The following is a 27,961-nucleotide window of genomic DNA, read 5'->3' on the forward strand; positions in this document are numbered from 1 at the left end:
GAGGACAAAAGATCGCATAAAAATATCACTTTTTGCAAAATACAATGGGACCATGCTCGTGTCTGCAGTGATTACTTTGTAAAATGTTTGAATTTTTGATTTGTTTGGGAAACTTCCTGTTTTCTCGACTATATCAGTAGTGTTTGAGAGCGGAACTAAACGGAAAGAGAGGACAAAAGATCGCATTAAAATATCACTTTTTTGCGAAATACAATGGGACCATGCTTGTGTCTGCAGTGATTACTTTGTAAAATGTTTGAACTTTTGATTTGTTTGGGGATAGTCCTGTTTTCTCGACTATATCAGTAGTGTTTGAGAGCGGAACTAAACGGAAAGAGAGGACAAAAGATCGCATAAAAATATCACTTTTTTGCAAAATACAATGGGACCGTGCTTGTGTCTGCAGTGATTACTTTGTAAAATGTTTGAACTTTTGATTTGTTTGGGGAACTTTCTGTTTTCCTGACTATATCAGTAGTGTTTGAGAGCGGAACTAAACGGAGAGGACAAAAGATTGCATTAAAATATCACTTTTTTGCTGAATACAATGGGACCATGCTTGTGTCTGCAGTGATTACTTTGTAAAATTTTTGAACTTTTGATTTTTTGGGGGAACTTCCTGTTTTCTTGATTATATCAGTAGTGTTTGAGAGCGGAACTAAACGGAGAGGACAAAAGATCGCATTAAAATATCACTTTTTTGCGAAATACAATGGGACCATGCTCGTGTCTGCAGTGATTACTTTGTAAAATGTTTGAACTTTTGATATGTTTGGGAAACTTCCTGTTTTCTCGACTATATCAATAGTGTTTGAGAGCGGAACTAAATGGAAAGAGAGGACAAAAGATCGCATTAAAATATCGCTTTCTTCCGAAATACAATGGGACCGTGCTTGTGTCTGCAGTGATTACTTTGTAAAATGTTTGAACTTTTGATTTGTTTGGGAAACGTCCTGTTTTCTTGAGTATATCAGTAGTGTTTGAGAGCGGAACTAAACGGAAAGAGAGGACAAAAGATCGCATTAAAATATCACTTTCTTGCGAAATACAATGGGACCATGCTTGTGTCTGCAGTGATTACTTTGTAAAATGTTTGAACTTTTGATTTGTTTGGGACTTCCTGTTTTCTCGACTATATCAGTAGTGTTTGAGAGCGGAACTTAATGGAAAGAGAGGACAAAAGATCGCATAAAAATATCACTTTTTTGCAAAATACAATGGCACCATGCTTGTGTTTGCAGTGATTACTTTGTAAAATGTTTGAATTTTTGATTTGTTTGTGAAACTTCCTGTTTCCTCGACTATATCAGTAGTGTTTCAGAGCGGAACTAAACGGAAAGAGAGGACAAAAGATTGCATTAAAATATCACTTTTTTGCTGAATACAATGGGACCATGCTTGTGTCTGCAGTGATTACTTTGTAAAATGTTTGAACTTTTGATATGTTTGGGAAACATCCTTTTTTCTTGACTATATCAGTAGTGTTTGAGAGCAGAACTAAACGGAAAGAGAGGACAAAAGATCGCATTAAAATATCCCTTTATTGCTAAATAGAATGGGACCATGCTTGTGTCTGCAGTGATTACTTTGTAAAATGTTTGAATTTTTGATTCGTTTGGGAAACTTCCTGTTTTCTTGACTATATCAGTAGTGTTTGAGAGCGGAACTAAACGGAAAGAGAGGACAAAAGATCTCATTAAAATATCCCTTTATTGCTAAATAGAATGGGACCATGCTTGTGTCTGCAGTGATTACTTTGTAAAATGTTTGAATTTTTGATTTGTTTGGGAAACTTCCTGTTTCCTCGACTATATCAGTAGTGTTTGAGAGCGGAACTTAATGGAAAGAGAGGGCAAAAGTTCACATTAAAATATCACTTTTTTTGCAAAATACAATGGGACCGTGTTCGTGTCTGCAGTGATTACTTTGTAAAATTTTTGAACTTTTGATTTGTTTGGGCATAGTCCTGTTTTCTCGACTATATCAGTAGTGTTTGAGAGCGGAACTAAACGGAGAGAGAGGACAAAAGATCGCATTAAAATATCACTTTCTTGCGAAATACAATGGGACCGTGCTTGTGTCTGCAGTGATCACTTTGTAAAATGTTTGAACTTTTGATTCGTTTGGGGAACTTCCTGTTTTCTTGATTATATCAGTAGTGTTTGAGAGCGGAACTAAACGGAAAGAGAGGACAAAAGATCGCATTAAAATATCACTTTTTTTGCAAAATACAATAGAACCGTGCTTGTGTCTGCAGTGATTACTTTGTAAAATGTTTGAACTTTTGATTTGTTTGGGAATAGTCCTCTTTTCTCGACTATATCAGTAGTGTTTGAGAGCGGAACTATATGGAAAGAGAGGACAAAAGATCGCATTAAATATCCCTTTCTTGCGAAATACAATGGGACCATGCTTGTGTCTGCAGTGATTACTTTGTAAAATGTTTGAATTTTTGATTTGTTTGGGAAACTTCCTGTTTTCTCGACTATATCAGTAGTGTTTGAGAGCGGAACTAAACGGAAAGAGAGGACAAAAGATCGCATTAAAATATCACTTTTTTGCGAAATACAATGGGACCATGCTTGTGTCTGTAGTGATTACTTTGTAAAATGTTTGAACTTTTGATTTGTTTGGGGATAGTCCTGTTTTCTCGACTATATCAGTAGTGTTTGAGAGCGGAACTTAATGGAAAGAGAGGACAAAAGATCGCATAAAAATATCACTTTTTGCAAAATACAATGGGACCATGCTCGTGTCTGCAGTGATTACTTTGTAAAATGTTTGAATTTTTGATTTGTTTGGGAAACTTCCTGTTTTCTCGACTATATCAGTAGTGTTTGAGAGCGGAACTAAACGGAAAGAGAGGACAAAAGATCGCATTAAAATATCACTTTTTTGCGAAATACAATGGGACCATGCTTGTGTCTGCAGTGATTACTTTGTAAAATGTTTGAACTTTTGATTTGTTTGGGGATAGTCCTGTTTTCTCGACTATATCAGTAGTGTTTGAGAGCGGAACTAAACGGAGAGGACAAAAGATTGCATTAAAATATCACTTTTTTGCTGAATACAATGGGACCATGCTTGTGTCTGCAGTGATTACTTTGTAAACATTTTTGAACTTTTGATTTGTTTGGGAAACTTCCTGTTTTCTTGACTATATCAGTAGTGTTTGAGAGCGGAACTAAACGGAAAGAGAGGACAAAAGATCGCATTAAAATATCACTTTCTTGCTAAATACAACGGGACCATGCTTGTGTCTGCAGTGATTACTTTGTAAAATGTTTGAACTTTTGATTTGTTTGGGAATAGTCCTGTTTTCTCGACTATATCAGTAGTGGTTGAGAGCGGAACTAAACGGAAAGAGAGGACAACATTTTGCATTAAAATATCACTTTCTTGCGAAATACAATGGGACCATGCTTGTGTCTGCAGTGATTACTTTGTAAAAAGTTTGAACTTTTGATATGTTTGGGAAACATCCTTTTTTCTTGACTATATCAGTAGTGTTTGAGAGCAGAACTAAACGGAAAGAGAGGACAAAAGATCGCATTAAAATATCCCTTTATTGCTAAATAGAATGGGACCATGCTTGTGTCTGCAGTGATTACTTTGTAAAATGTTTGAATTTTTGATTCGTTTGGGAAACTTCCTGTTTTCTTGACTATATCAGTAGTGTTTGAGAGCGGAACTAAACGGAAAGAGAGGACAAAAGATCTCATTAAAATATCCCTTTATTGCTAAATAGAATGGGACCATGCTTGTGTCTGCAGTGATTACTTTGTAAAATGTTTGAATTTTTGATTTGTTTGGGAAACTTCCTGTTTCCTCGACTATATCAGTAGTGTTTGAGAGCGGAACTTAATGGAAAGAGAGGGCAAAAGTTCACATTAAAATATCACTTTTTTTGCAAAATACAATGGGACCGTGTTCGTGTCTGCAGTGATTACTTTGTAAAATTTTTGAACTTTTGATTTGTTTGGGCATAGTCCTGTTTTCTCGACTATATCAGTAGTGTTTGAGAGCGGAACTAAACGGAGAGAGAGGACAAAAGATCGCATTAAAATATCACTTTCTTGCGAAATACAATGGGACCGTGCTTGTGTCTGCAGTGATCACTTTGTAAAATGTTTGAACTTTTGATTCGTTTGGGGAACTTCCTGTTTTCTTGATTATATCAGTAGTGTTTGAGAGCGGAACTAAACGGAAAGAGAGGACAAAAGATCGCATTAAAATAGCACTTTTTTTGCAAAATACAATAGAACCGTGCTTGTGTCTGCAGTGATTACTTTGTAAAATGTTTGAACTTTTGATTTGTTTGGGAATAGTCCTCTTTTCTCGACTATATCAGTAGTGTTTGAGAGCGGAACTATATGGAAAGAGAGGACAAAAGATCGCATTAAATATCCCTTTCTTGCGAAATACAATGGGACCATGCTTGTGTCTGCAGTGATTACTTTGTAAAATGTTTGAATTTTTGATTTGTTTGGGAAACTTCCTGTTTTCTCGACTATATCAGTAGTGTTTGAGAGCGGAACTAAACGGAAAGAGAGGACAAAAGATCGCATTAAAATATCACTTTTTTGCGAAATACAATGGGACCATGCTTGTGTCTGTAGTGATTACTTTGTAAAATGTTTGAACTTTTGATTTGTTTGGGGATAGTCCTGTTTTCTCGACTATATCAGTAGTGTTTGAGAGCGGAACTTAATGGAAAGAGAGGACAAAAGATCGCATAAAAATATCACTTTTTGCAAAATACAATGGGACCATGCTCGTGTCTGCAGTGATTACTTTGTAAAATGTTTGAATTTTTGATTTGTTTGGGAAACTTCCTGTTTTCTCGACTATATCAGTAGTGTTTGAGAGCGGAACTAAACGGAAAGAGAGGACAAAAGATCGCATTAAAATATCACTTTTTTGCGAAATACAATGGGACCATGCTTGTGTCTGCAGTGATTACTTTGTAAAATGTTTGAACTTTTGATTTGTTTGGGGATAGTCCTGTTTTCTCGACTATATCAGTAGTGTTTGAGAGCGGAACTAAACGGAGAGGACAAAAGATTGCATTAAAATATCACTTTTTTGCTGAATACAATGGGACCATGCTTGTGTCTGCAGTGATTACTTTGTAACATTTTTGAACTTTTGATTTGTTTGGGAAACTTCCTGTTTTCTTGACTATATCAGTAGTGTTTGAGAGCGGAACTAAACGGAAAGAGAGGACAAAAGATCGCATTAAAATATCACTTTCTTGCTAAATACAACGGGACCATGCTTGTGTCTGCAGTGATTACTTTGTAAAATGTTTGAACTTTTGATTTGTTTGGGAATAGTCCTGTTTTCTCGACTATATCAGTAGTGGTTGAGAGCGGAACTAAACGGAAAGAGAGGACAACATTTTGCATTAAAATATCACTTTCTTGCGAAATACAATGGGACCATGCTTGTGTCTGCAGTGATTACTTTGTAAAAAGTTTGAACTTTTGATATGTTTGGGAAACATCCTTTTTTCTTGACTATATCAGTAGTGTTTGAGAGCAGAACTAAACGGAAAGAGAGGACAAAAGATCGCATTAAAATATCCCTTTATTGCTAAATAGAATGGGACCATGCTTGTGTCTGCAGTGATTACTTTGTAAAATGTTTGAATTTTTGATTCGTTTGGGAAACTTCCTGTTTTCTTGACTATATCAGTAGTGTTTGAGAGCGGAACTAAACGGAAAGAGAGGACAAAAGATCTCATTAAAATATCCCTTTATTGCTAAATAGAATGGGACCATGCTTGTGTCTGCAGTGATTACTTTGTAAAATGTTTGAATTTTTGATTTGTTTGGGAAACTTCCTGTTTCCTCGACTATATCAGTAGTGTTTGAGAGCGGAACTTAATGGAAAGAGAGGGCAAAAGTTCACATTAAAATATCACTTTTTTTGCAAAATACAATGGGACCGTGTTCGTGTCTGCAGTGATTACTTTGTAAAATTTTTGAACTTTTGATTTGTTTGGGCATAGTCCTGTTTTCTCGACTATATCAGTAGTGTTTGAGAGCGGAACTAAACGGAGAGAGAGGACAAAAGATCGCATTAAAATATCACTTTCTTGCGAAATACAATGGGACCGTGCTTGTGTCTGCAGTGATCACTTTGTAAAATGTTTGAACTTTTGATTCGTTTGGGGAACTTCCTGTTTTCTTGATTATATCAGTAGTGTTTGAGAGCGGAACTAAACGGAAAGAGAGGACAAAAGATCGCATTAAAATATCACTTTTTTTGCAAAATACAATAGAACCGTGCTTGTGTCTGCAGTGATTACTTTGTAAAATGTTTGAACTTTTGATTTGTTTGGGAATAGTCCTCTTTTCTCGACTATATCAGTAGTGTTTGAGAGCGGAACTATATGGAAAGAGAGGACAAAAGATCGCATTAAATATCCCTTTCTTGCGAAATACAATGGGACCATGCTTGTGTCTGCAGTGATTACTTTGTAAAATGTTTGAATTTTTGATTTGTTTGGGAAACTTCCTGTTTTCTCGACTATATCAGTAGTGTTTGAGAGCGGAACTAAACGGAAAGAGAGGACAAAAGATCGCATTAAAATATCACTTTTTTGCGAAATACAATAGAACCGTGCTTGTGTCTGCAGTGATTACTTTGTAAAATGTTTGAACTTTTGATTTGTTTGGGAATAGTCCTCTTTTCTCGACTATATCAGTAGTGTTTGAGAGCGGAACTATATGGAAAGAGAGGACAAAAGATCGCATTAAATATCCCTTTCTTGCGAAATACAATGGGACCATGCTTGTGTCTGCAGTGATTACTTTGTAAAATGTTTGAACTTTTGATTTGTTTGGGGATAGTCCTGTTTTCTCGACTATATCAGTAGTGTTTGAGAGCGGAACTTAATGGAAAGAGAGGACAAAAGATCGCATAAAAATATCACTTTTTGCAAAATACAATGGGACCATGCTCGTGTCTGCAGTGATTACTTTGTAAAATGTTTGAATTTTTGATTTGTTTGGGAAACTTCCTGTTTTCTCGACTATATCAGTAGTGTTTGAGAGCGGAACTAAACGGAAAGAGAGGACAAAAGATCGCATTAAAATATCACTTTTTTGCGAAATACAATGGGACCATGCTTGTGTCTGCAGTGATTACTTTGTAAAATGTTTGAACTTTTGATTTGTTTGGGGATAGTCCTGTTTTCTCGACTATATCAGTAGTGTTTGAGAGCGGAACTAAACGGAAAGAGAGGACAAAAGATCGCATAAAAATATCACTTTTTTGCAAAATACAATGGGACCGTGCTTGTGTCTGCAGTGATTACTTTGTAAAATGTTTGAACTTTTGATTTGTTTGGGGAACTTTCTGTTTTCCTGACTATATCAGTAGTGTTTGAGAGCGGAACTAAACGGAGAGGACAAAAGATTGCATTAAAATATCACTTTTTTGCTGAATACAATGGGACCATGCTTGTGTCTGCAGTGATTACTTTGTAAAATTTTTGAACTTTTGATTTTTTGGGGAACTTCCTGTTTTCTTGATTATATCAGTAGTGTTTGAGAGCGGAACTAAACGGAGAGGACAAAAGATCGCATTAAAATATCACTTTTTTGCGAAATACAATGGGACCATGCTCGTGTCTGCAGTGATTACTTTGTAAAATGTTTGAACTTTTGATATGTTTGGGAAACTTCCTGTTTTCTCGACTATATCAATAGTGTTTGAGAGCGGAACTAAATGGAAAGAGAGGACAAAAGATCGCATTAAAATATCGCTTTCTTCCGAAATACAATGGGACCGTGCTTGTGTCTGCAGTGATTACTTTGTAAAATGTTTGAACTTTTGATTTGTTTGGGAAACGTCCTGTTTTCTTGAGTATATCAGTAGTGTTTGAGAGCGGAACTAAACGGAAAGAGAGGACAAAAGATCGCATTAAAATATCACTTTCTTGCGAAATACAATGGGACCATGCTTGTGTCTGCAGTGATTACTTTGTAAAATGTTTGAACTTTTGATTTGTTTGGGAAACTTCCTGTTTTCTCGACTATATCAGTAGTGTTTGAGAGCGGAACTTAATGGAAAGAGAGGACAAAAGATCGCATAAAAATATCACTTTTTGCAAAATACAATGGCACCATGCTTGTGTTTGCAGTGATTACTTTGTAAAATGTTTGAATTTTTGATTTGTTTGTGAAACTTCCTGTTTCCTCGACTATATCAGTAGTGTTTGAGAGCGGAACTTAACGGAAAGAGAGGACAAAAAATGGCATTAAAATATCACTTTTTTGCAAAATACAATGGGACCATGCTCGTGTCTGCAGTGATTACTTTGTAAAATTTTTGAACTTTTGATTTGTTTGGGAAACTTCCTGTTTTCTCGATTATATCAGTAGTGTTTCAGAGCGGAACTAAACGGAAAGAGAGGACAAAAGATTGCATTAAAATATCACTTTTTTGCTGAATACAATGGGACCATGCTTGTGTCTGCAGTGATTACTTTGTAAAATGTTTGAACTTTTGATATGTTTGGGAAACATCCTTTTTTCTTGACTATATCAGTAGTGTTTGAGAGCAGAACTAAACGGAAAGAGAGGACAAAAGATCGCATTAAAATATCCCTTTATTGCTAAATAGAATGGGACCATGCTTGTGTCTGCAGTGATTACTTTGTAAAATGTTTGAATTTTTGATTCGTTTGGGAAACTTCCTGTTTTCTTGACTATATCAGTAGTGTTTGAGAGCGGAACTAAACGGAAAGAGAGGACAAAAGATCTCATTAAAATATCCCTTTATTGCTAAATAGAATGGGACCATGCTTGTGTCTGCAGTGATTACTTTGTAAAATGTTTGAATTTTTGATTTGTTTGGGAAACTTCCTGTTTCCTCGACTATATCAGTAGTGTTTGAGAGCGGAACTTAATGGAAAGAGAGGGCAAAAGTTCACATTAAAATATCACTTTTTTTGCAAAATACAATGGGACCGTGTTCGTGTCTGCAGTGATTACTTTGTAAAATTTTTGAACTTTTGATTTGTTTGGGCATAGTCCTGTTTTCTCGACTATATCAGTAGTGTTTGAGAGCGGAACTAAACGGAGAGAGAGGACAAAAGATCGCATTAAAATATCACTTTCTTGCGAAATACAATGGGACCGTGCTTGTGTCTGCAGTGATCACTTTGTAAAATGTTTGAACTTTTGATTCGTTTGGGGAACTTCCTGTTTTCTTGATTATATCAGTAGTGTTTGAGAGCGGAACTAAACGGAAAGAGAGGACAAAAGATCGCATTAAAATATCACTTTTTTTTGCAAAATACAATAGAACCGTGCTTGTGTCTGCAGTGATTACTTTGTAAAATGTTTGAACTTTTGATTTGTTTGGGAATAGTCCTCTTTTCTCGACTATATCAGTAGTGTTTGAGAGCGGAACTATATGGAAAGAGAGGACAAAAGATCGCATTAAATATCCCTTTCTTGCGAAATACAATGGGACCATGCTTGTGTCTGCAGTGATTACTTTGTAAAATGTTTGAATTTTTGATTTGTTTGGGAAACTTCCTGTTTTCTCGACTATATCAGTAGTGTTTGAGAGCGGAACTAAACGGAAAGAGAGGACAAAAGATCGCATTAAAATATCACTTTTTTGCGAAATACAATGGGACCATGCTTGTGTCTGTAGTGATTACTTTGTAAAATGTTTGAACTTTTGATTTGTTTGGGGATAGTCCTGTTTTCTCGACTATATCAGTAGTGTTTGAGAGCGGAACTTAATGGAAAGAGAGGACAAAAGATCGCATAAAAATATCACTTTTTGCAAAATACAATGGGGACCATGCTCGTGTCTGCAGTGATTACTTTGTAAAATGTTTGAATTTTTGATTTGTTTGGGAAACTTCCTGTTTTCTCGACTATATCAGTAGTGTTTGAGAGCGGAACTAAACGGAAAGAGAGGACAAAAGATCGCATTAAAATATCACTTTTTTGCGAAATACAATGGGACCATGCTTGTGTCTGCAGTGATTACTTTGTAAAATGTTTGAACTTTTGATTTGTTTGGGGATAGTCCTGTTTTCTCGACTATATCAGTAGTGTTTGAGAGCGGAACTAAACGGAAAGAGAGGACAAAAGATCGCATAAAAATATCACTTTTTTGCAAAATACAATGGGACCATGCTCGTGTCTGCAGTGATTACTTTGTAAAATGTTTGAACTTTTGATTTGTTTGGGGAACTTTCTGTTTTCCTGACTATATCAGTAGTGTTTGAGAGCGGAACTAAACGGAGAGGACAAAAGATTGCATTAAAATATCACTTTTTTGCTGAATACAATGGGACCATGCTTGTGTCTGCAGTGATTACTTTGTAAAATTTTGAACTTTTGATTTTTGGGGGGAACTTCCTGTTTTCTTGATTATATCAGTAGTGTTTGAGAGCGGAACTAAACGGAGAGGACAAAAGATCGCATTAAATATCACTTTTTTGCGAAATACAATGGGACCATGCTCGTGTCTGCAGTGATTACTTTGTAAAATGTTTGAACTTTTGATATGTTTGGGAAACTTCCTGTTTTCTCGACTATATCAATAGTGTTTGAGAGCGGAACTAAATGGAAAGAGAGGACAAAAGATCGCATTAAAATATCGCTTTCTTCCGAAATACAATGGGACCGTGCTTGTGTCTGCAGTGATTACTTTGTAAAATGTTTGAACTTTTGATTTGTTTGGGAAACGTCCTGTTTTCTTGAGTATATCAGTAGTGTTTGAGAGCGGAACTAAACGGAAAGAGAGGACAAAAGATCGCATTAAAATATCACTTTCTTGCGAAATACAATGGGACCATGCTTGTGTCTGCAGTGATTACTTTGTAAAATGTTTGAACTTTTTGATTTGTTTTGGGAAACTTCCTGTTTTCTCGACTATATCAGTAGTGTTTGAGAGCGGAACTTAATGGAAAGAGAGGACAAAAGATCGCATAAAAATATCACTTTTTTGCAAAATACAATGGCACCATGCTTGTGTCTGCAGTGATTACTTTGTAAAAATGTTTGAATTTTTGATTTGTTTGTGAAACTTCCTGTTTCCTCGACTATATCAGTAGTGTTTGAGAGCGGAACTTAACGAAAGAGAGGACAAAAAATGGCATTAAAATATCACTTTTTTGCAAAATACAATGGGACCATGCTCGTGTCTGCAGTGATTACTTTGTAAAATTTTTGAACTTTTGATTTGTTTGGGAAACTTCCTGTTTTCTCGATTATATCAGTAGTGTTTCAGAGCGGAACTAAACGGAAAGAGAGGACAAAAGATTGCATTAAAATATCACTTTTTTGCTGAATACAATGGGACCATGCTTGTGTCTGCAGTGATTACTTTGTAAAATGTTTGAACTTTTGATTTGTTTGGGGAACTTTCTGTTTTCCTGACTATATCAGTAGTGTTTGAGAGCGGAACTTAACGGAAAGAGAGGACAAAAAATGGCATTAAAATATCACTTTTTTGCAAAATACAATGGAACCGTGCTTGTGTCTGCAGTGATTACTTTGTAAAATTTTTGAACTTTTGATTTGTTTGGGGAACTTCCTGTTTTCTCGACTATATCAGTAGTGTTTGAGAGCGGAACTAAACGGAAAGAGAGGACAAAAGATCGCATTAAAATATCACTTTTTTTGCGAAATACAATGGGACCATGCTTGTGTCTACAGTGATTACTTTGTAAAATGTTTGAACTTTTGATTTGTTTGGGAAACTTCCTGTTTTCTCGATTATATCAGTAGTGTTTGAGAGCGGAACTAAACGGAAAGAGAGGACAAAAGATCGCATTAAAATATCACTTTCTTGCTAAATACAATGGGACCATGCTCGTGTCTGCAGTGATTACTTTGTAAAATGTTTGAACTTTTGATTTGTTTGGGAATAGTCCTGTTTTCTCGACTATATCAGTAGTGGTTGAGAGCGGAACTAAACGGAAAGAGAGGACAACATTTTGCATTAAAAATATCACTTTCTTGTGAAATACAATGGGACCATGCTTGTGTCTGCAGTGATTACTTTGTAAAATGTTTGAACTTTTGATTTGTTTGGGAAACTTTCTGTTTTCTCGACTATATCAATATTGTTTGAGAGCGTAACTAAACGGAAAGAGAGGACAAAAGACTGCATAAAAATATCACTTTTCTTGTGAAATACAATGGGACCATGCTTGTGTCTGCAGTGATTACTTTGTAAAATGTTTGAACTTTTGATATGTTTGGGAAACTTCCTGTTTTCTTGACTATATCAGTAGTGTTTGAGAGCGGAACTAAACGGAAAGAGAGGACAAAAGATCGCATTAAAATATCACTTTCTTGCTAAATACAATGGTACCATGCTCGTGTCTGCAGTGATTACTTTGTAAAATGTTTGAACTTTTGATTTGTTTGGGAATAGTCCTGTTTTCTCGACTATATCAGTAGTGGTTGAGAGCAGAACTAAACGGAGAGGACATAATTTTGCATTAGTTTGTGTTCCTTTGTGGTTGCTGTGCCGAAATATAACTAGAAAGACCTTCTTGTGCAAATAAACCAACATCAACGTTAAAATTTTTGAACTTTTGATTTGTTTGGGCATAGTCCTGTTTTCTCGACTATATCAGTAGTGTTTGAGAGCAGAACTAAACGGAAAGAGAGGACAAAAGATCGCATTAAAATATCACTTTCTTGCGAAATACAATGGGACCATGCTTGTGTCTGCAGTGATTACTTTGTAAAATTTTTGAACTTTTGATTTTTTTGGGGAACTTCCTGTTTTCTTGACTTTATCAGTAGTGTTTGAGAGCAGAACTAGACGGAAAGAGAGGACAAAAGATCGCATTAAAATATCACTTTTTTGCGAAATACAATGGGACCATGCTCGTGTCTGCAGTGATTACTTTGTAAAATTTTTGAACTTTTGATATGTTTGGGAAACAACCTGTTTTCTTGATTATATCAGTAGTGTTTGAGAGCGGAACTAAACGCAAAGAGACGACAAAAGATCGCATTAAAATATCACTTTTTTTGCGAAATACAATGGGACCATGCTTGTGTCTGCAGTGATTACTTTGTAAAATGTTTGAACTTTTGATTTGTTTGGGAATAGTCCTGTTTTCTCGACTATATAAATAGTGTTTGAGAGCAGAACTAAACGGAAAGAGAGGACAAAAGATCACATTAAAATATCACTTTCTTTGCGAAATACAATGGGACCATGCTTGTGTCTGCAGTGATTACTTTGTAAACATTTTTAACTTTTGATATGTTTGGGGAACTTCCTGTTTTCTTGATTAAATCAGTAGTGTTTGAGAGCGGAACTAAACGGAAAGCGAGGACAAAAGATTGCATTAAAATATCACTTTCTTGCGAAATAGAATGGGACCGTGCTCGTGTCTGCAGTGATTACTTTGTAAAATATTTGAACTTTTGATTTGTTTGGGAAACTTCCTGTTTTCTCGACTATATCAGTAGTGTTTGAGAGCGGAACTAAATGGAAAGAGAGGACAAAAGATCGCATTAAAATATCGCTTTCTTGCGAAATACAATGGGACCATGCTCGTGTCTGCAGTGATTACTTTGTAAAATTTTTGAACTTTTGATATGTTTGGGAAACAACCTGTTTTCTTGATTATATCAGTAGTGTTCGAGAGCGGAACTAAACGGAAAGAGAGGACAAAAGATCGCATTAAAATATCACTTTTTTTGCGAAATACAATGGGACCATGCTTGTGTCTGCAGTGATTACTTTGTAAAATTTTTTAACTTTTGGGGAACTTCCTGTTTTCTCGACTATATCAGTAGTGTTTGAGAGCAGAACTAAACGGAGAGGACAAAAGATTGCATTAGTTTGTGTTCCTTCGTGGTTGCTGTGCCGAAATATAACTAGAAAGACCTTCTTGTGCAAATAAACCAACATCAACGTTACGTCCTAGTAATAAATATTATGATTGTTGGTCCAATCCATCGTATTTTTATAACAGGAACTAAAAGCTCATGTTGTTGTTGTGCAGGAAAGTGATTTAATCGGCATTATGGATGTAACAGTTAAAGAGGAACTGCTTTTTTAATTTTTTTTATTGTGCCTACTGTTCACAATCATTATGAGAGACAAGATGACAAAAGTTGTTTTCATGCATTCTAACATGTAAAAATCATCTCGTCGAAGGTGGCTAACAATGCTGCTCATCACTTCCAAAATGCATCCCAAAACCGTCAATAGTAATTTATTTACGTTTCGTACGACAAGCTTTAGCGACATTGTTTTCGTAAGAGCAAACACCGAGGAACTCTTTTTCTAACATAGTAACACATCGGTGTTACTATTTTTTGGCATTACGACATCTTTCGTTTTTAATTGTTTTTTTATATTATATATATATATTAACTCAGTTAAATATGTCCCTGGCCACATGAGGACTTTGAATATTACCATTATATGATCCTGTAATGACTTGATATCGGATCGATACCCAAATTTTTTGGTACCATCCAAAACTAATGTAAAGTGTGCAAACAACAGAAGAATAAGTGATTATTACATTTTAACAGAAGTTAAAAAGAGAAAGTAAGCAGATATTAACAATAAATGAACAAGTTGATTAATAATTCTTTAATAATTTTGACAAAATAATAGAATGAGAAATGACACAATATGTTATTGCATACGTCAGCGGTTAAATTAAGAGCCTTTATTTGTTTACTTACTACTAAAAGACATGTTGTTTAGTATGGTGACTATTTTATTTAAGGACAAAATTGCAATAAGAAACATGCTTGATGTACCCTAGGATTTTTTGTTTACATAAAGCCAATAATGCAATTTTTTGTGGCTTTTCCCCTTTTATATAGAAAAGTACCGGTACCGGTACCAGTACCAAAATGTTGGTATCGGGACAACACTGGTTCTACCTCACTGACAGCTTTTGCTATTCTGGAAATGCACTGTGTTGTTCAAGGTGGGTCACATGATTCCAGCCTTTCAAAACTCCCCTTGGACCTTTTAAGTTTCAGCTTTGCAACCATACTCCCCCCGGAACCCAAAGACTTTGGTTTCCCGGACGCTGCCCGGCGGGTCATGGGTATAACGCCACCGGATCGCTAGTGGCATCGTTTATGGTCGGAACTACGGCGGTATCTGATCGTCTTCGAACCTCCGACTTTCGTTCTTGATTAATGAAAACATTTTTGGCAAATGCTTTCGCTCTCGTCCCGTCTTTTTCACCCTGGATTTGTCAAATCCTAGTTACGGCCCTGTGGATACCTACAAAATTAAAATGTAAATAAAATAAAAAATACCTACATTGTAAAAAAAATAATCCTATTTTTATGGTTAATTCACTCAAAATTTCTACTGTAATTTTTCTATTTTTTTTAAATAGGTTATAAAACTGTAGAATTGAAGACATTATCTGTAAATAAACAAACCGCCTGTTTTTTTAAGTAATATGCCAGTAATGACAAACTATGTATATTTAGATTTTTTTCTAAAGAAAAATACAAAATTAATTTTTCATATTATTTTCTGTTGTCTCAAATTACTTTGAAATTCATGTAAAATGACAGTAATTAACTTTCATTAAATATGTAGCTTGTTATATAAAAGTATATGTCCACACTAACAATCTAACAGTTCTGTATGTAATTTTAAGGTAAATCTTATTTTTTTATATTTATGTGTATTTTTACATTCAAATTGAACAATATTTGTAGCCTGTTATATGAAGGTTTATGCTCATGCTAACAATTTAAAATTTTTCTCTGTAATATATAATATATTTGATCAACAGTCAACAGCCATACAGGTCACACTGAAGGTGGCCGTACAAACAAATTTAACGCTGTTACAAATATGCGCCACACTGTGAACCCACATCAAACAAGAATGACAAACACGTTTCTTCACCGTAACACAACATAGACACAACAGAAGAAATACCCAGAATCCCATGCAGCCCTAACTCTTCCGGGCTCCACCAAACCCCACCCACTTATTTGGTTTACAATGTTTTACTTTAATTTTATGTGGGTTTTTTTGGCAGCTGTAGCTGCCAGTAGATGACGGTTTTTTTTTTACAGATTTTTTTTACAGTGTAGCCTACGAACGTTGACATGCTGACAGCAGGTATCGTTCATAAAGTAGCATTATATTTGAAGCTGGGATGTATACCTGCAAAATTCTCTGTAATATATAATATATTTGATCAACAGTCAACAGCCGTACAGGTCACACTGAAGGTGGCCGTACAAACAAATTTAACGCTGTTACAAATATGCGCCACACTGTGAACCCACATCAAACAAGAATGACAAACGCATTTCGGGAGAACATCTTCACCGTAACACAACAGAAAAAATACCCATAATCCCATGCAGCCCCAACTCATCCGGGCTACACCCCGGCTACCGCCAAACCCCGCCCACTAATTTGGTTTACAATGTTTTACTTTAATTTTATGGGTTTTTATTGGCTGCCAGTAGATGACCGTTTTTTTACAGATTTTTTTTTACAGTGTAGCCTACGAACGTTGACATGCTAACAGCAGGTATCGTTCATAAAGTAGCATTATATTTGAAGCTGGGATGTATACCTGCAAAATTCTCTGTAATATATAATATATTTGATCAACAGTCAACAGCCGTACAGGTCACACTGAAGGTGGCCGTACAAACAAATTTAACGCTGTTACAAATATGCGCCACACTGTGAACCCACATCAAACAAGAATGACAAACACGTTTCGGGAGAACATCTTCACCGTAACACAACATAGACACAACAGAAAAAATACCCAGAATCCCATGCAGCCCTAACTCTTCCGGGCTCCACCAAACCCCACCCACTTATTTGGTTTACAATGTTTTACTTTAATTTTATGTTTTTTTTTTGGCAGCCGTAGCTGCCAGTAGATGACTGTTTTTTTACAGATTTTTTTTTACAGTGTAGCCTACGAACGTTGACATGCTAACAGCAGGTATCGTTCATAAAGTAGCATTATATTTGAAGCTGGGATGTATACCTGCAAAATTCTCTGTAATATATAATATATTTGATCAACAGTTAACAGCCATACAGGTCACACTGAAGGTGGCCGTACAAACAAATTTAACGCTGTTACAAATTTGCGCCACACTGTGAACCCACATCAAACAAGAATGACAAACACATTTCGGGAGAACATCTTCACCGTAACACAACAGAAAAAATACCCAGAAACCCATGCAGCCCTAACTCATCCGGGTTACAGCCCCCGCTACCACCAAACCCCGCCCACTTATTTGGTTTACAATGTTTTACTTTAATTGTATGGGTTTTTATTGGCTGCCAGTAGATGACCGTTTTTTTACAGAATTTTTTTTTTACAGTGTACTCCACGAACGTCGACATGCTAACAGCAGGTATCGTTCGTAAAGTAGCAACATATTTGAAGCTGGGATGTATACCTGCAAAATTCTCTGTAATATATAATATATTTGATCAACAGTCAACAGCCGTACAGGTCACACTGAAGGTGGCCGTACAGACAAATTTAACGCTGTTACAAATATGCGCCACACTGTGAACCCACATCAAACACGTTTCGGAGAACATCTTCACCGTAACACAACAGAAAAAATACCCAGAATCCCATGCAGCCCCAACTCATCCGGGCTACAGCCCCCGCTACCACCAAACCCCGCCCACTTATTTGGTTTACAATGTTTTACTTTAATTGTATGGGTTTTTATTGGCTGCCAGTAGATGACCGTTTTTTTACAGATTTTTTTTTTTACAGTGTACTCCACGAACGTTGACATGCTAACAGCAGGTATGGTTCGTAAAGTAGTAACATATTTGAAGCTGGGATGTATACCTGCAAAATTCTCTGTAATATATAATATATTTGATCAACAGTCAACAGCCATACAGGTCACACTGAAGGTGGCCGTACAGACAAATTTAACGCTGTTACAAATATGCGCCACACTGTGAACCCACATCAAACACGTTTCGGGAGAACATCTTCACCGTAACACAACAGAAAAAATACCCAGAATCCCATGCAGCCCTAACTCATCCGGGCTACACCCCCCGCTACCACCAAACCCCGCCCACTTATTTGATTTACAATGTTTTACTTTAATTTTATGGGTTTTTATTGGCTGCCAGTAGATGACCGTTTTTTTACAGAATTTTTTTTTTACAGTGTACTCCACGAACGCCGACGTGCTAACAGCAGGTATCGTTCATAAAGTAGCATTATATTTGAAGCTGGGATGCATACCTGCAAAATTCTCTGTAATATATAATATATTTGATCAACAGTCAACAGCCATACAGGTCACACTGAAGGTGGCCGTACAAACACATTTAACGCTGTTACAAATATGCGCCACACTGTGAACCCACATCAAACACGTTTCGGAGAACATCTTCACCGTAACACAACAGAAAAAATACCCAGAATCCCATGCAGCCCTAACTCATCCGGGCTACACCCCCCGCTACCACCAAACCCCGCCCACTTATTTGGTTTACAATGTTTTACTTTAATTGTATGGGTTTTTATTGGCTGCCAGTAGATGACGGTTTTTTTACAGAATTTTTTTTTTACAGTGTACTCCACGAACGTCGACATGCTAACAGCAGGTATGGTTCGTAAAGTAGTAACATATTTGAAGCTGGGATGTATACCTGCAAAATTCTCTGTAATATATAATATATTTGATCAACAGTCAACAGCCATACAGGTCACACTGAAGGTGGCCGTACAAACAAATTTAACGCTGTTACAAATATGCGCCACACTGTGAACCCACATCAAACACGTTTCGGGAGAACATCTTCACCGTAACACAACAGAAAAAATACCCAGAATCCCATGCAGCCCCAACTCATCCGGGCTACACCCCCCGCTACCACCAAACCCCGCCCACTTATTTGGTTTACAATGTTTTACTTTTATTTTATGGGTTTTTATTGGCTGCCAGTAGATGACCGTTTTTTTACAGAATTTTTTTTTAGAGTGTACTCCACGAACGTTGACATGCTAACAGCAGGTATCGTTCATAAAGTAGCATTATATTTGAAGCTGGGATGCATACCTGCAAAATTCTCTGTAATATAAAATATATTTGATCAACAGTCAACAGCCATACAGGTCACACTGAAGGTGGCCGTACAGACAAATTTAACGCTGTTACAAATATGCGCCACACTGTGAACCCACATCAAACACGTTTCGGGAGAACATCTTCACCGTAACCCAACAGAAAAAATACCCAGAATCCCATGCAGCCCCAACTCATCCGGGCTACAGCCCCCGCTACCACCAAACCCCGCCCACTTATTTGGTTTACAATGTTTTACTTTAATTGTATGGGTTTTTATTGGCTGCCAGTAGATGACCGTTTTTTTACAGAATTTTTTTTTTACAGTGTACTCCACGAACGTCGACATGCTAACAGCAGGTATCGTTCGTAAAGTAGCAACATATTTGAAGCTGGGATGTATACCTGCAAAATTGGCCAAAAAAATAAATAAAAAAGCTGCACTTTGGACACCCTTGGTCTAGATCTCTGTGTGTGTGTGAAGGTAGCCCTAAAGGGCGTCTTGTTGCCATGGCGACGCTAACGTCCTCGTAGATCTCAGCGTTTCTCATTTTCATCTCATTTCCTCTGTTTCTGTCTGTCTGCGTCTTCTGTGCGTCCACCAAGCATTTCCGCACCCCCGCCCCTCGCCCCCGGGCGACCGACGCCTCATTGGCGCCGCCCCGGCTCCGCCCCCTCAGTCCCAGTGGCCAAAAACAAGCCCTCCATTAGGAGCCGCCGACATTGACGAGTCTTCACCTCCACCCGTTGACCCACCTGCCAACTCCGCCCCCTCACATGAAGGTCCGCCCCCCCCAAAGAAGTCCTTCAGCTGGACAGGTGGCGCCGAAGCGCACGTGCCCGCCGACCTCTCCCCCCCTGACACATGCACATCCTCCTTCGCGCTCACCCTCATCTCTCCTTCTAACCCTCAAGCCCCGCCCACTCACCTTCCTCCGTCTCTGCCCAGAATCTTCCGGTCAGACTCTGGAAAAGGTATCACGGCGGCGGCGTCTTCACGCTCATTGGCTGTCATCTTGATGGGGGGGGCGGGGCATGCGGGAGTGACACTGAGCGCGCACGCTAGCTTTTCTTCTCCTCCTTCAGCGGCTGTCCCGTATCAGCGGCGCCCGCCGGAGGACCCGACGCCACACGCCGCCAGCGCCGCGTCGGGTGGGTCAGGTGACTTCTTGACATATTCAAAGCCTTTTAAATGACTGTCGGCCATTTTTGTTGTGTCTGCCAGCCCATGTTTTCGCAGCTCAACTTGTCAAGTCCGACCCCCGCCCTCCCTCCCCCTCGCCATTCAGCGCCGAAGCCCCGCCCCTCGCGGCGACCGCCTCCGTAGCCCCTCCCATCGCTGGTAACGTCCTCCCGGTGCCCCTGTTGAGTCGCCCTGACCTCGACGCCCTCTGTGAGCCCGCCCCCCCGACTCTCCGCCCCGCCCTCCCGCCTTCCTCGCCGCCCCGCTCGTCCTCTCAGCTCAGGGCCCCGCCCACAGGTACACCAGCGTCCAATCAGCGTTTGGCTAAACCTCTTCACACCTTTTTTTTTTTTTAAATGTCGTGCTGCACACAGAGGCCACGCCCCCACTCGACCTCGCCGCGAAGACCGCAGCACCTGTTGCCAAGGAAGCCGATGACATCACAGCATCCAACCCACCAATCGCAGCACAGCACGGCAAGGTGGCAGGGGAGGGCAGGTGAGGTCTCGCACGCACACGCACACACACACACACACACACACACGTACACACACACCCTGCTAACTTTTGTTAGCAAGTGCTAGCTGTGTGCTTTTGGCTCCGCCCCCCTGCTGAAGAGTGGTTTGCTTCCTCCTGTGCTCCTTACATGTGACCTTGCATGTGACTTCCCCAGTCCCGCCCCTCCCCAATCTGAGGCTGTAATAGCCCCGCCTCCTCCGTGGCCCTTTTGCGAGAGCTCCGCCCCCCAGCCGCCCTCCTCCACGGCCAAGCAATCAAAAGGAGGCACGAGGTGAGTTCTTCTCCTCGGGCCGCAGGAGCGAAAGACTGAATCTGTTCCTTCTCCTCCTCCGCAGCCTCCTCTCTCACCACCGCTCCACCTTGGACGAGCAGGAGGGCGAGCGAGGAGAGGAGAGGAAGCGACGTGAGCAGGAGAGGAGGAGGCTGGTGGAGGAGGAGAAGAGGAGACTGTTGAAGGAGCAGGAGGAGGCCAGGAAGCTGAAGGAGAGGAGGAGGCGCGAGCAAGACCGACTCCTGGAGGAATGGAACATCATGCGAGAAGAGGAGGACAGGAGGAGGAGGAGCACGTTGGTGCAGAAAGAGAAGGAGCAGCAGAAATGGAAAGACAAGGAGGAACGACAACAAGAGAGGTGGAGCAGAGAGGGAGAGACGAAGGTGGTCCACAGATTAGAGGAGAAAGCGAGGAAGGAGGAGACGAGGAAAAAGGAGGAGGAAGAGAGTGATACAAGGAAGGAAGAAGATGCGAAGAGAAGGAGCGAGGAGGATAGGAGAGAGAAAGAAGGAGAGGAGAAAAGACATGAAGAAAGGAGGAGATACGAAGAGGAGGTGAGAAGGAGAAAGAGGGAGAAGGAACGGGAGGAGATGGAGCAGAGGAGAAAAGAGGAGGAGGCGGGAAAGAGGGCAGAGGAAGTGAGGAGGAACAAGGAGGAGGAGGAGAGGAAGAGGAAAGATGAAGCGGAGCAGCAGAGAGTCAAGGAGGTAAAGAGGAGGCTGGAGGAGGAGGAGAGGAATAAAAAAGGGGAAGAGGAGAGGAAGAAAAAGGAGGAAGAGAGAAAAATTAAGGAGGAAAAAGAGAGGAAGAGGATTGAGGAGGAGAGAAAGAAACAGGAAGAAGAGAGGAGGAGGAAGGATGAGGAAAGCAGGAAGAAGCTGGAAGAGGAAAGAAAGAGGAAGGAGGGAGAGGAGAGGAAGAAAAAAGAGGAAGAAGAGAGGAAACAGAAGGATGAGGTGGAGAGGAGGAAGAAACTGGAAGAGGAAAAAGAACAAAAGGAAAATGAGAAGAAGAAAAAGGAGGAAGGGGAGAGAAAGGAAATGGAGGAAAAGAAACGGCAGGAGAAAGGCCGGCTGGAGGAGGAGAAGAAGATGAAAAAGGAGGAAGAGGAGAGAAAGAGGAAGGAGGGAGAGGAGAGGAAGAAAAAAGAGGAAGAAGAGAGAAAACAGAAGGATGAGGTGGAGAGGAGGAAGAAACTGGAAGAGGAAAAAGAACAAAAGGAAAATGAGAAGAAGAAAAAGGAGGAAGGGGAGAGAAAGGAAATGGAGGAAAAGAAACGGCAGGAGAAAGGCCGGCTGGAGGAGGAGAAGAAGATGAAAAAGGAGGAAGAGGAGAGAAAGAGGAAGGAGGAAGATGAGAAGAGGAAGAAGGTGGAAAGGGAGAGAAAGAAGGAGGAAGAGGAGCTGAAGAGAAAGGAGGAAGAGAGAAAAATTAAGGAAGAAAAGGAGAGGAAGAGGAATGAGGGGGAGAGAAAGAAAGAGGAAGAAGATGAGAGGAGGAAGGATGAGGAACGAAGGAAGAAGCTGGAAGAGGATGAAATGAAAGAGGAGGAGGTAAAGAAAAAGAAGGAAGAGGAAGGAAAGAGGAAGATGGAGGAGGAGGGGAAGAAAAAAGAAGAGGAGGACAGGAAGAAAAAGGAGGAAGAGAGAAAGATTAAGGAGGAAAAGGAGAGGAAGAGGAATGAGGAGGAGAGAAAGAAACAGGAAGAAGAGGAGAGGAGGAAGAAGCTAGAAGAGGAAAGAAAGAGGAAAGAGGAAGAGGAGAGAAAAAGAAAGGATGAGGTGGAGAGGTGGAAGAAGCTAGAAGAGGAAAAAGAACGGAAGAAAAAGGAAGAAGAGGAGAGAAAGAAAAGGGAGGAAGAGGAGAGAAAAAGGAGGGATGAGGTGGAGAGGAGGAACAAGCTAGAAGAGAAAAAAGAACAAAAGGAAAAGTTGAGGAAGAAAAAGGAGGAAGAGGAGAGAAAGGAAAAAAAGAGGCAGGAGAAAGATCGACTGGAGGAGGAGAAGATGAAAAGGAACGAAGAGGAGGTAAAGAAAAAGGAGGAAGAGGAACGAAAGAGGAAGGATGATGAGAGAAAGAAAACCGAGGGGGAGGAGAGGAAGAAAAAAGAGGAAGAGGAGAGGAAACGGAATGATGAGGCGGAGAGGTGGAAGATGCTTGAGGAGGAAAATAAACAGAAGGAAAAGGAGGAGGAAAAAAGGAGAGAAGAAGAAGAGATGGAGAAGAGAAGAAAGGAGGAGGTTAAAAAAAAAGAAGACATAAAGAGGCAGCAGGAAGAGGAGAGGACATGTCTCCATCTGCTGGACAAAAGCTGCATGACACCTTCAAGTCTCAGCCAATCAGCAGAGAGCAAGTCACTCAATCAGAGGTGAGTGTGGCCCCGCCCACTGAATGACTCAGAGGTCAGAGGTCATATACGTGCTGTCTCATACACACACGTGCACGTGCACACCACCTTCCACCACGTGCACTCTCCTACATTAGTCATGACCCCTGGTTCCACCACGTGCACTCTCCTACATTAGTCATGACCCCTGGTTCCACTCTCCTACATTAGTCATGACCCCTGGTTCCACTCTCCTACATTAGTCATGACCCCTGGTTCCACTCGCCTACATTAGTCATGACCCCTGGTTCCACTCGCCTACATTAGTCATGACCCCTGGTTCCACTCTCCTACATTAGTCATGACCCCTGGTTCCACTCTCCTACATTAGTCATGACCCCTGGTTCCACTCTCCTACATTAGTCATGACCCCTGGTTCCACCACCTGCACTCTCCTACATTAGTCATGACCCCTGGTTCCACTCTCCTACATTAGTCATGACCCCTGGTTCCACTCTCCTACATTAGTCATGACCCCTGGTTCCACTCGCCTACATTAGTCATGACCCCTGGTTCCACTCGCCTACATTAGTCATGACCCCTGGTTCCACTCTCCTACATTAGTCATGACCCCTGGTTCCACTCTCCTACATTAGTCATGACCCCTGGTTCCACTCTCCTACATTAGTCATGACCCCTGGTTCCACTCTCCTACATTAGTCATGACCCCTGGTTCCACCACGTGCACTCTCCTACATTAGTCATGACCCCTGGTTCCACCACCTGCACTCTCCTACATTAGTCATGACCCCTGGTTCCACCACGTGCACTCTCCTACATTAGTCATGACCCCTGGTTCCACCACCTGCACTCTCCTACATTAGTCATGACCCCTGGTTCCACCACCTGCACTCTCCTACATTAGTCATGACCCCTGGTTCCACCACGTGCACTCTCCTACATTAGTCATGACCCCTGGTTCCACCACCTGCACTCTCCTACATTAGTCATGACCCCTGGTTCCACCACCTGCACTCTCCTACATTAGTCATGACCCCTGGTTCCACTCTCCTACATTAGTCATGACCCCTGGTTCCACCACGTGCACTCTCCTACATTAGTCATGACCCCTGGTTCCACCACCTGCACTCTCCTACATTAGTCATGACCCCTGGTTCCACCACGTGCACTCTCCTACATTAGTCATGACCCCTGGTTCCACTCTCCTACATTAGTCATGACCCCTGGTTCCACCACCTGCACTCTCCTACATTAGTCATGACCCCTGGTTCCACCACCTGCACACACCTACATTAGTCATGACCCCTGGTTCCACCACCTGCACTCTCCTACATTAGTCATGACCCCTGGTTCCACCACGTGCACTCTCCTATATTAGTCATGACCCCTGGTTCCACCACCTGCACTCTCCTACATTAGTCATGACCCCTGGTTCCACCACGTGCACTCTCCTACATTAGTCATGACCCCTGGTTCCACTCTCCTACATTAGTCATGACCCCTGGTTCCACCACCTGCACTCTCCTACATTAGTCATGACCCCTGGTTCCACCACCTGCACACACCTACATTAGTCATGACCCCTGGTTCCACCACCTGCACTCTCCTACATTAGTCATGACCCCTGGTTCCACCACGTGCACTCTCCTACATTAGTCATGACCCCTGGTTCCACCACCTGCACACACCTACATTAGTCATGACCCCTGGTTCCACCACCTGCACTCTCCTACATTAGTCATGACCCCTGGTTCCACCACGTGCACTCTCCTACATTAGTCATGACCCCTGGTTCCACCACCTGCACTCTCCTACATTAGTCATGACCCCTGGTTCCACTCTCCTACATTAGTCATGACCCCTGGTTCCACCACGTGCACTCTCCTACATTAGTCATGACCCCTGGTTCCACCACCTGCACTCTCCTACATTAGTCATGACCCCTGGTTCCACTCTCCTACATTAGTCATGACCCCTGGTTCCACCACCTGCACTCGCCTACATTAGTCATGACCCCTGGTTCCACCACCTGCACTCGCCTACATTAGTCATGACCCCTGGTTCCACCACCTGCACTCTCCTACATTAGTCATGACCCCTGGTTCCACCACCTGCACTCTCCTACATTAGTCATGACCCCTGGTTCCACTCTCCTACATTAGTCATGACCCCTGGTTCCACCACGTGCACTCTCCTACATTAGTCATGACCCCTGGTTCCACCACGTGCACTCTCCTACATTAGTCATGACCCCTGGTTCCACCACGTGCACTCTCCTACATTAGTCATGACCCCTGGTTCCACTCTCCTACATTAGTCATGACCCCTGGTTCCACCACCTGCACTCTCCTACATTAGTCATGACCCCTGGTTCCACCACCTGCACTCTCCTACATTAGTCATGACCCCTGGTTCCACCACGTGCACTCTCCTACATTAGTCATGACCCCTGGTTCCACCACCTGCACTCTCCTACATTAGTCATGACCCCTGGTTCCACCACGTGCACTCTCCTACATTAGTCATGACCCCTGGTTCCACTCTCCTACATTAGTCATGACCCCTGGTTCCACCACCTGCACTCTCCTACATTAGTCATGACCCCTGGTTCCACCACCTGCACACACCTACATTAGTCATGACCCCTGGTTCCACCACCTGCACTCTCCTACATTAGTCATGACCCCTGGTTCCACCACGTGCACTCTCCTACATTAGTCATGACCCCTGGTTCCACCACCTGCACTCTCCTACATTAGTCATGACCCCTGGTTCCACCACGTGCACTCTCCTACATTAGTCATGACCCCTGGTTCCACTCTCCTACATTAGTCATGACCCCTGGTTCCACCACGTGCACTCTCCTACATTAGTCATGACCCCTGGTTCCACTCTCCTACATTAGTCATGACCCCTGGTTCCACCACGTGCACTCTCCTACATTAGTCATGACCCCTGGTTCCACCACCTGCACTCTCCTACATTAGTCATGACCCCTGGTTCCACTCTCCTACATTAGTCATGACCCCTGGTTCCACCACCTGCACTCGCCTACATTAGTCATGACCCCTGGTTCCACCACCTGCACTCGCCTACATTAGTCATGACCCCTGGTTCCACCACCTGCACTCGCCTACATTAGTCATGACCCCTGGTTCCACCACCTGCACTCTCCTACATTAGTCATGACCCCTGGTTCCACCACCTGCACTCTCCTACATTAGTCATGACCCCTGGTTCCACCACCTGCACTCTCCTACATTAGTCATGACCCCTGGTTCCACCACCTGCACTCTCCTACATGAGTCATGACCCCTGGTTCCACCACCTGCACTCTCCTACATTAGTCATGACCCCTGGTTCCACCACCTGCACTCTCCTACATTAGTCATGACCCCTGGTTCCACCACCTGCACTCTCCTACATTAGTCATGACCCCTGGTTCCACCACCTGCACTCTCCTACATTAGTCATGACCCCTGGTTCCACCACCTGCACTCTCCTACATGAGTCATGACCCCTGGTTCCACCACCTGCACTCTCCTACATTAGTCATGACCCCTGGTTCCACCACCTGCACTCTCCTACATTAGTCATGACCCCTGGTTCCACCACCTGCACTCTCCTACATGAGTCATGACCCCTGGTTCCACCACCTGCACTCGCCTACATTAGTCATGACCCCTGGTTCCACCACGTGCACTCGCCTACATTAGTCATGACCCCTGGTCCAAGTCCACTTTGGAACCTTCTAGAAGCAGAAATACTGAGGAGGGAACTCCATGTCCTCATAACCTGAAGTACTCATGTCTTCTTTTTTCATGCATTCATGTCTTCTTGTCCTCATAACCTCATGCCTTATTTTTGTCATGCATTGTATTCATGTTGTCATGTCATAAATTATGTGTTAATGTCTTCATCTTTTTATGTTCTCATGTCTTCATTTCGTCATGTAACAATGTCTTCATCCTCTCATGCCCTTGTGTCCTCATGCCTTTGTTTCTTCATGTAATAAGATCTTCATTTCTTCATGCTCATGATCTCATGTCTTCGTATTTTCATGTGTTAATGTCTTCATGTTCTCATGCCCTCATGTTTTATGTATTAATGTCCTCATCATCTAATGCTCTCATGTTCTCATGTCTTTGTTTCTTCATGTATCAATGTCATCATCTTCTCATGCCTTCAAGTTTTCATGTCCCATGTCTTTGTTTCTTCATCTTTTAATGTTTTCATCTCCTCATGCCCTCATGTCTTAATTTCTTCATGTATTTGTCTCCATGTACTCATGCCCTCATGTCCTCGTTTCTTCATGTATTAATGTCTTCACCTTCTCAGGCCCTCATGTTCTCATGTCTTTGTGTTAATGTCTTCATCTCCTCATTCCCTCACGTTCTCATGTCCCCGTGTTTTCGTTTCTTCATGTGTTAGTCTTCATCTTCTCATGCCCTCATGTTCTCATGTCCCTGTGTCTTGTTTTCTTCATGTATTAATGTCTTCATCTTCTCATGCCCTCATGTCCTCATTTCTTCATGTATTAATGTCTTCAC

At 41.0% G+C, this 27,961-nt stretch overlaps 1 protein-coding gene across 5 annotated transcripts in view; it reads left to right on the top strand.

Moving 5' to 3' along the window:
• The window catches only part of LOC133552024 (EH domain-binding protein 1-like protein 1), a 92,114-nt gene that overhangs the window by 14,875 nt on the left and 49,278 nt on the right, over positions 1–27,961 (top strand). For 4 of the 5 annotated variants that reach the window (XR_009806600.1, XM_061899274.1, XM_061899275.1 and 1 more), the window contains 5 exons: positions 20,178–20,243; positions 20,317–20,571; positions 20,649–20,772; positions 20,948–21,064; positions 21,129–23,432. Coding sequence is in view for 4 of the 5 variants with exons in the window: in XM_061899274.1 (XP_061755258.1) it covers positions 20,178–20,243; positions 20,317–20,571; positions 20,649–20,772; positions 20,948–21,064; positions 21,129–23,432 (2,866 nt within the window). In the remaining variant the exon portion in view is untranslated. The remainder of the gene's footprint in view (positions 1–20,177; positions 20,244–20,316; positions 20,572–20,648; positions 20,773–20,947; positions 21,065–21,128; positions 23,433–27,961) is intronic. The other variant, XM_061899277.1, reaches the window with a different exon arrangement.

This window comes from Nerophis ophidion, linkage group LG04, assembly GCF_033978795.1.
Source record: "Nerophis ophidion isolate RoL-2023_Sa linkage group LG04, RoL_Noph_v1.0, whole genome shotgun sequence".
NCBI lineage: Eukaryota > Metazoa > Chordata > Actinopteri > Syngnathiformes > Syngnathidae > Nerophis > Nerophis ophidion.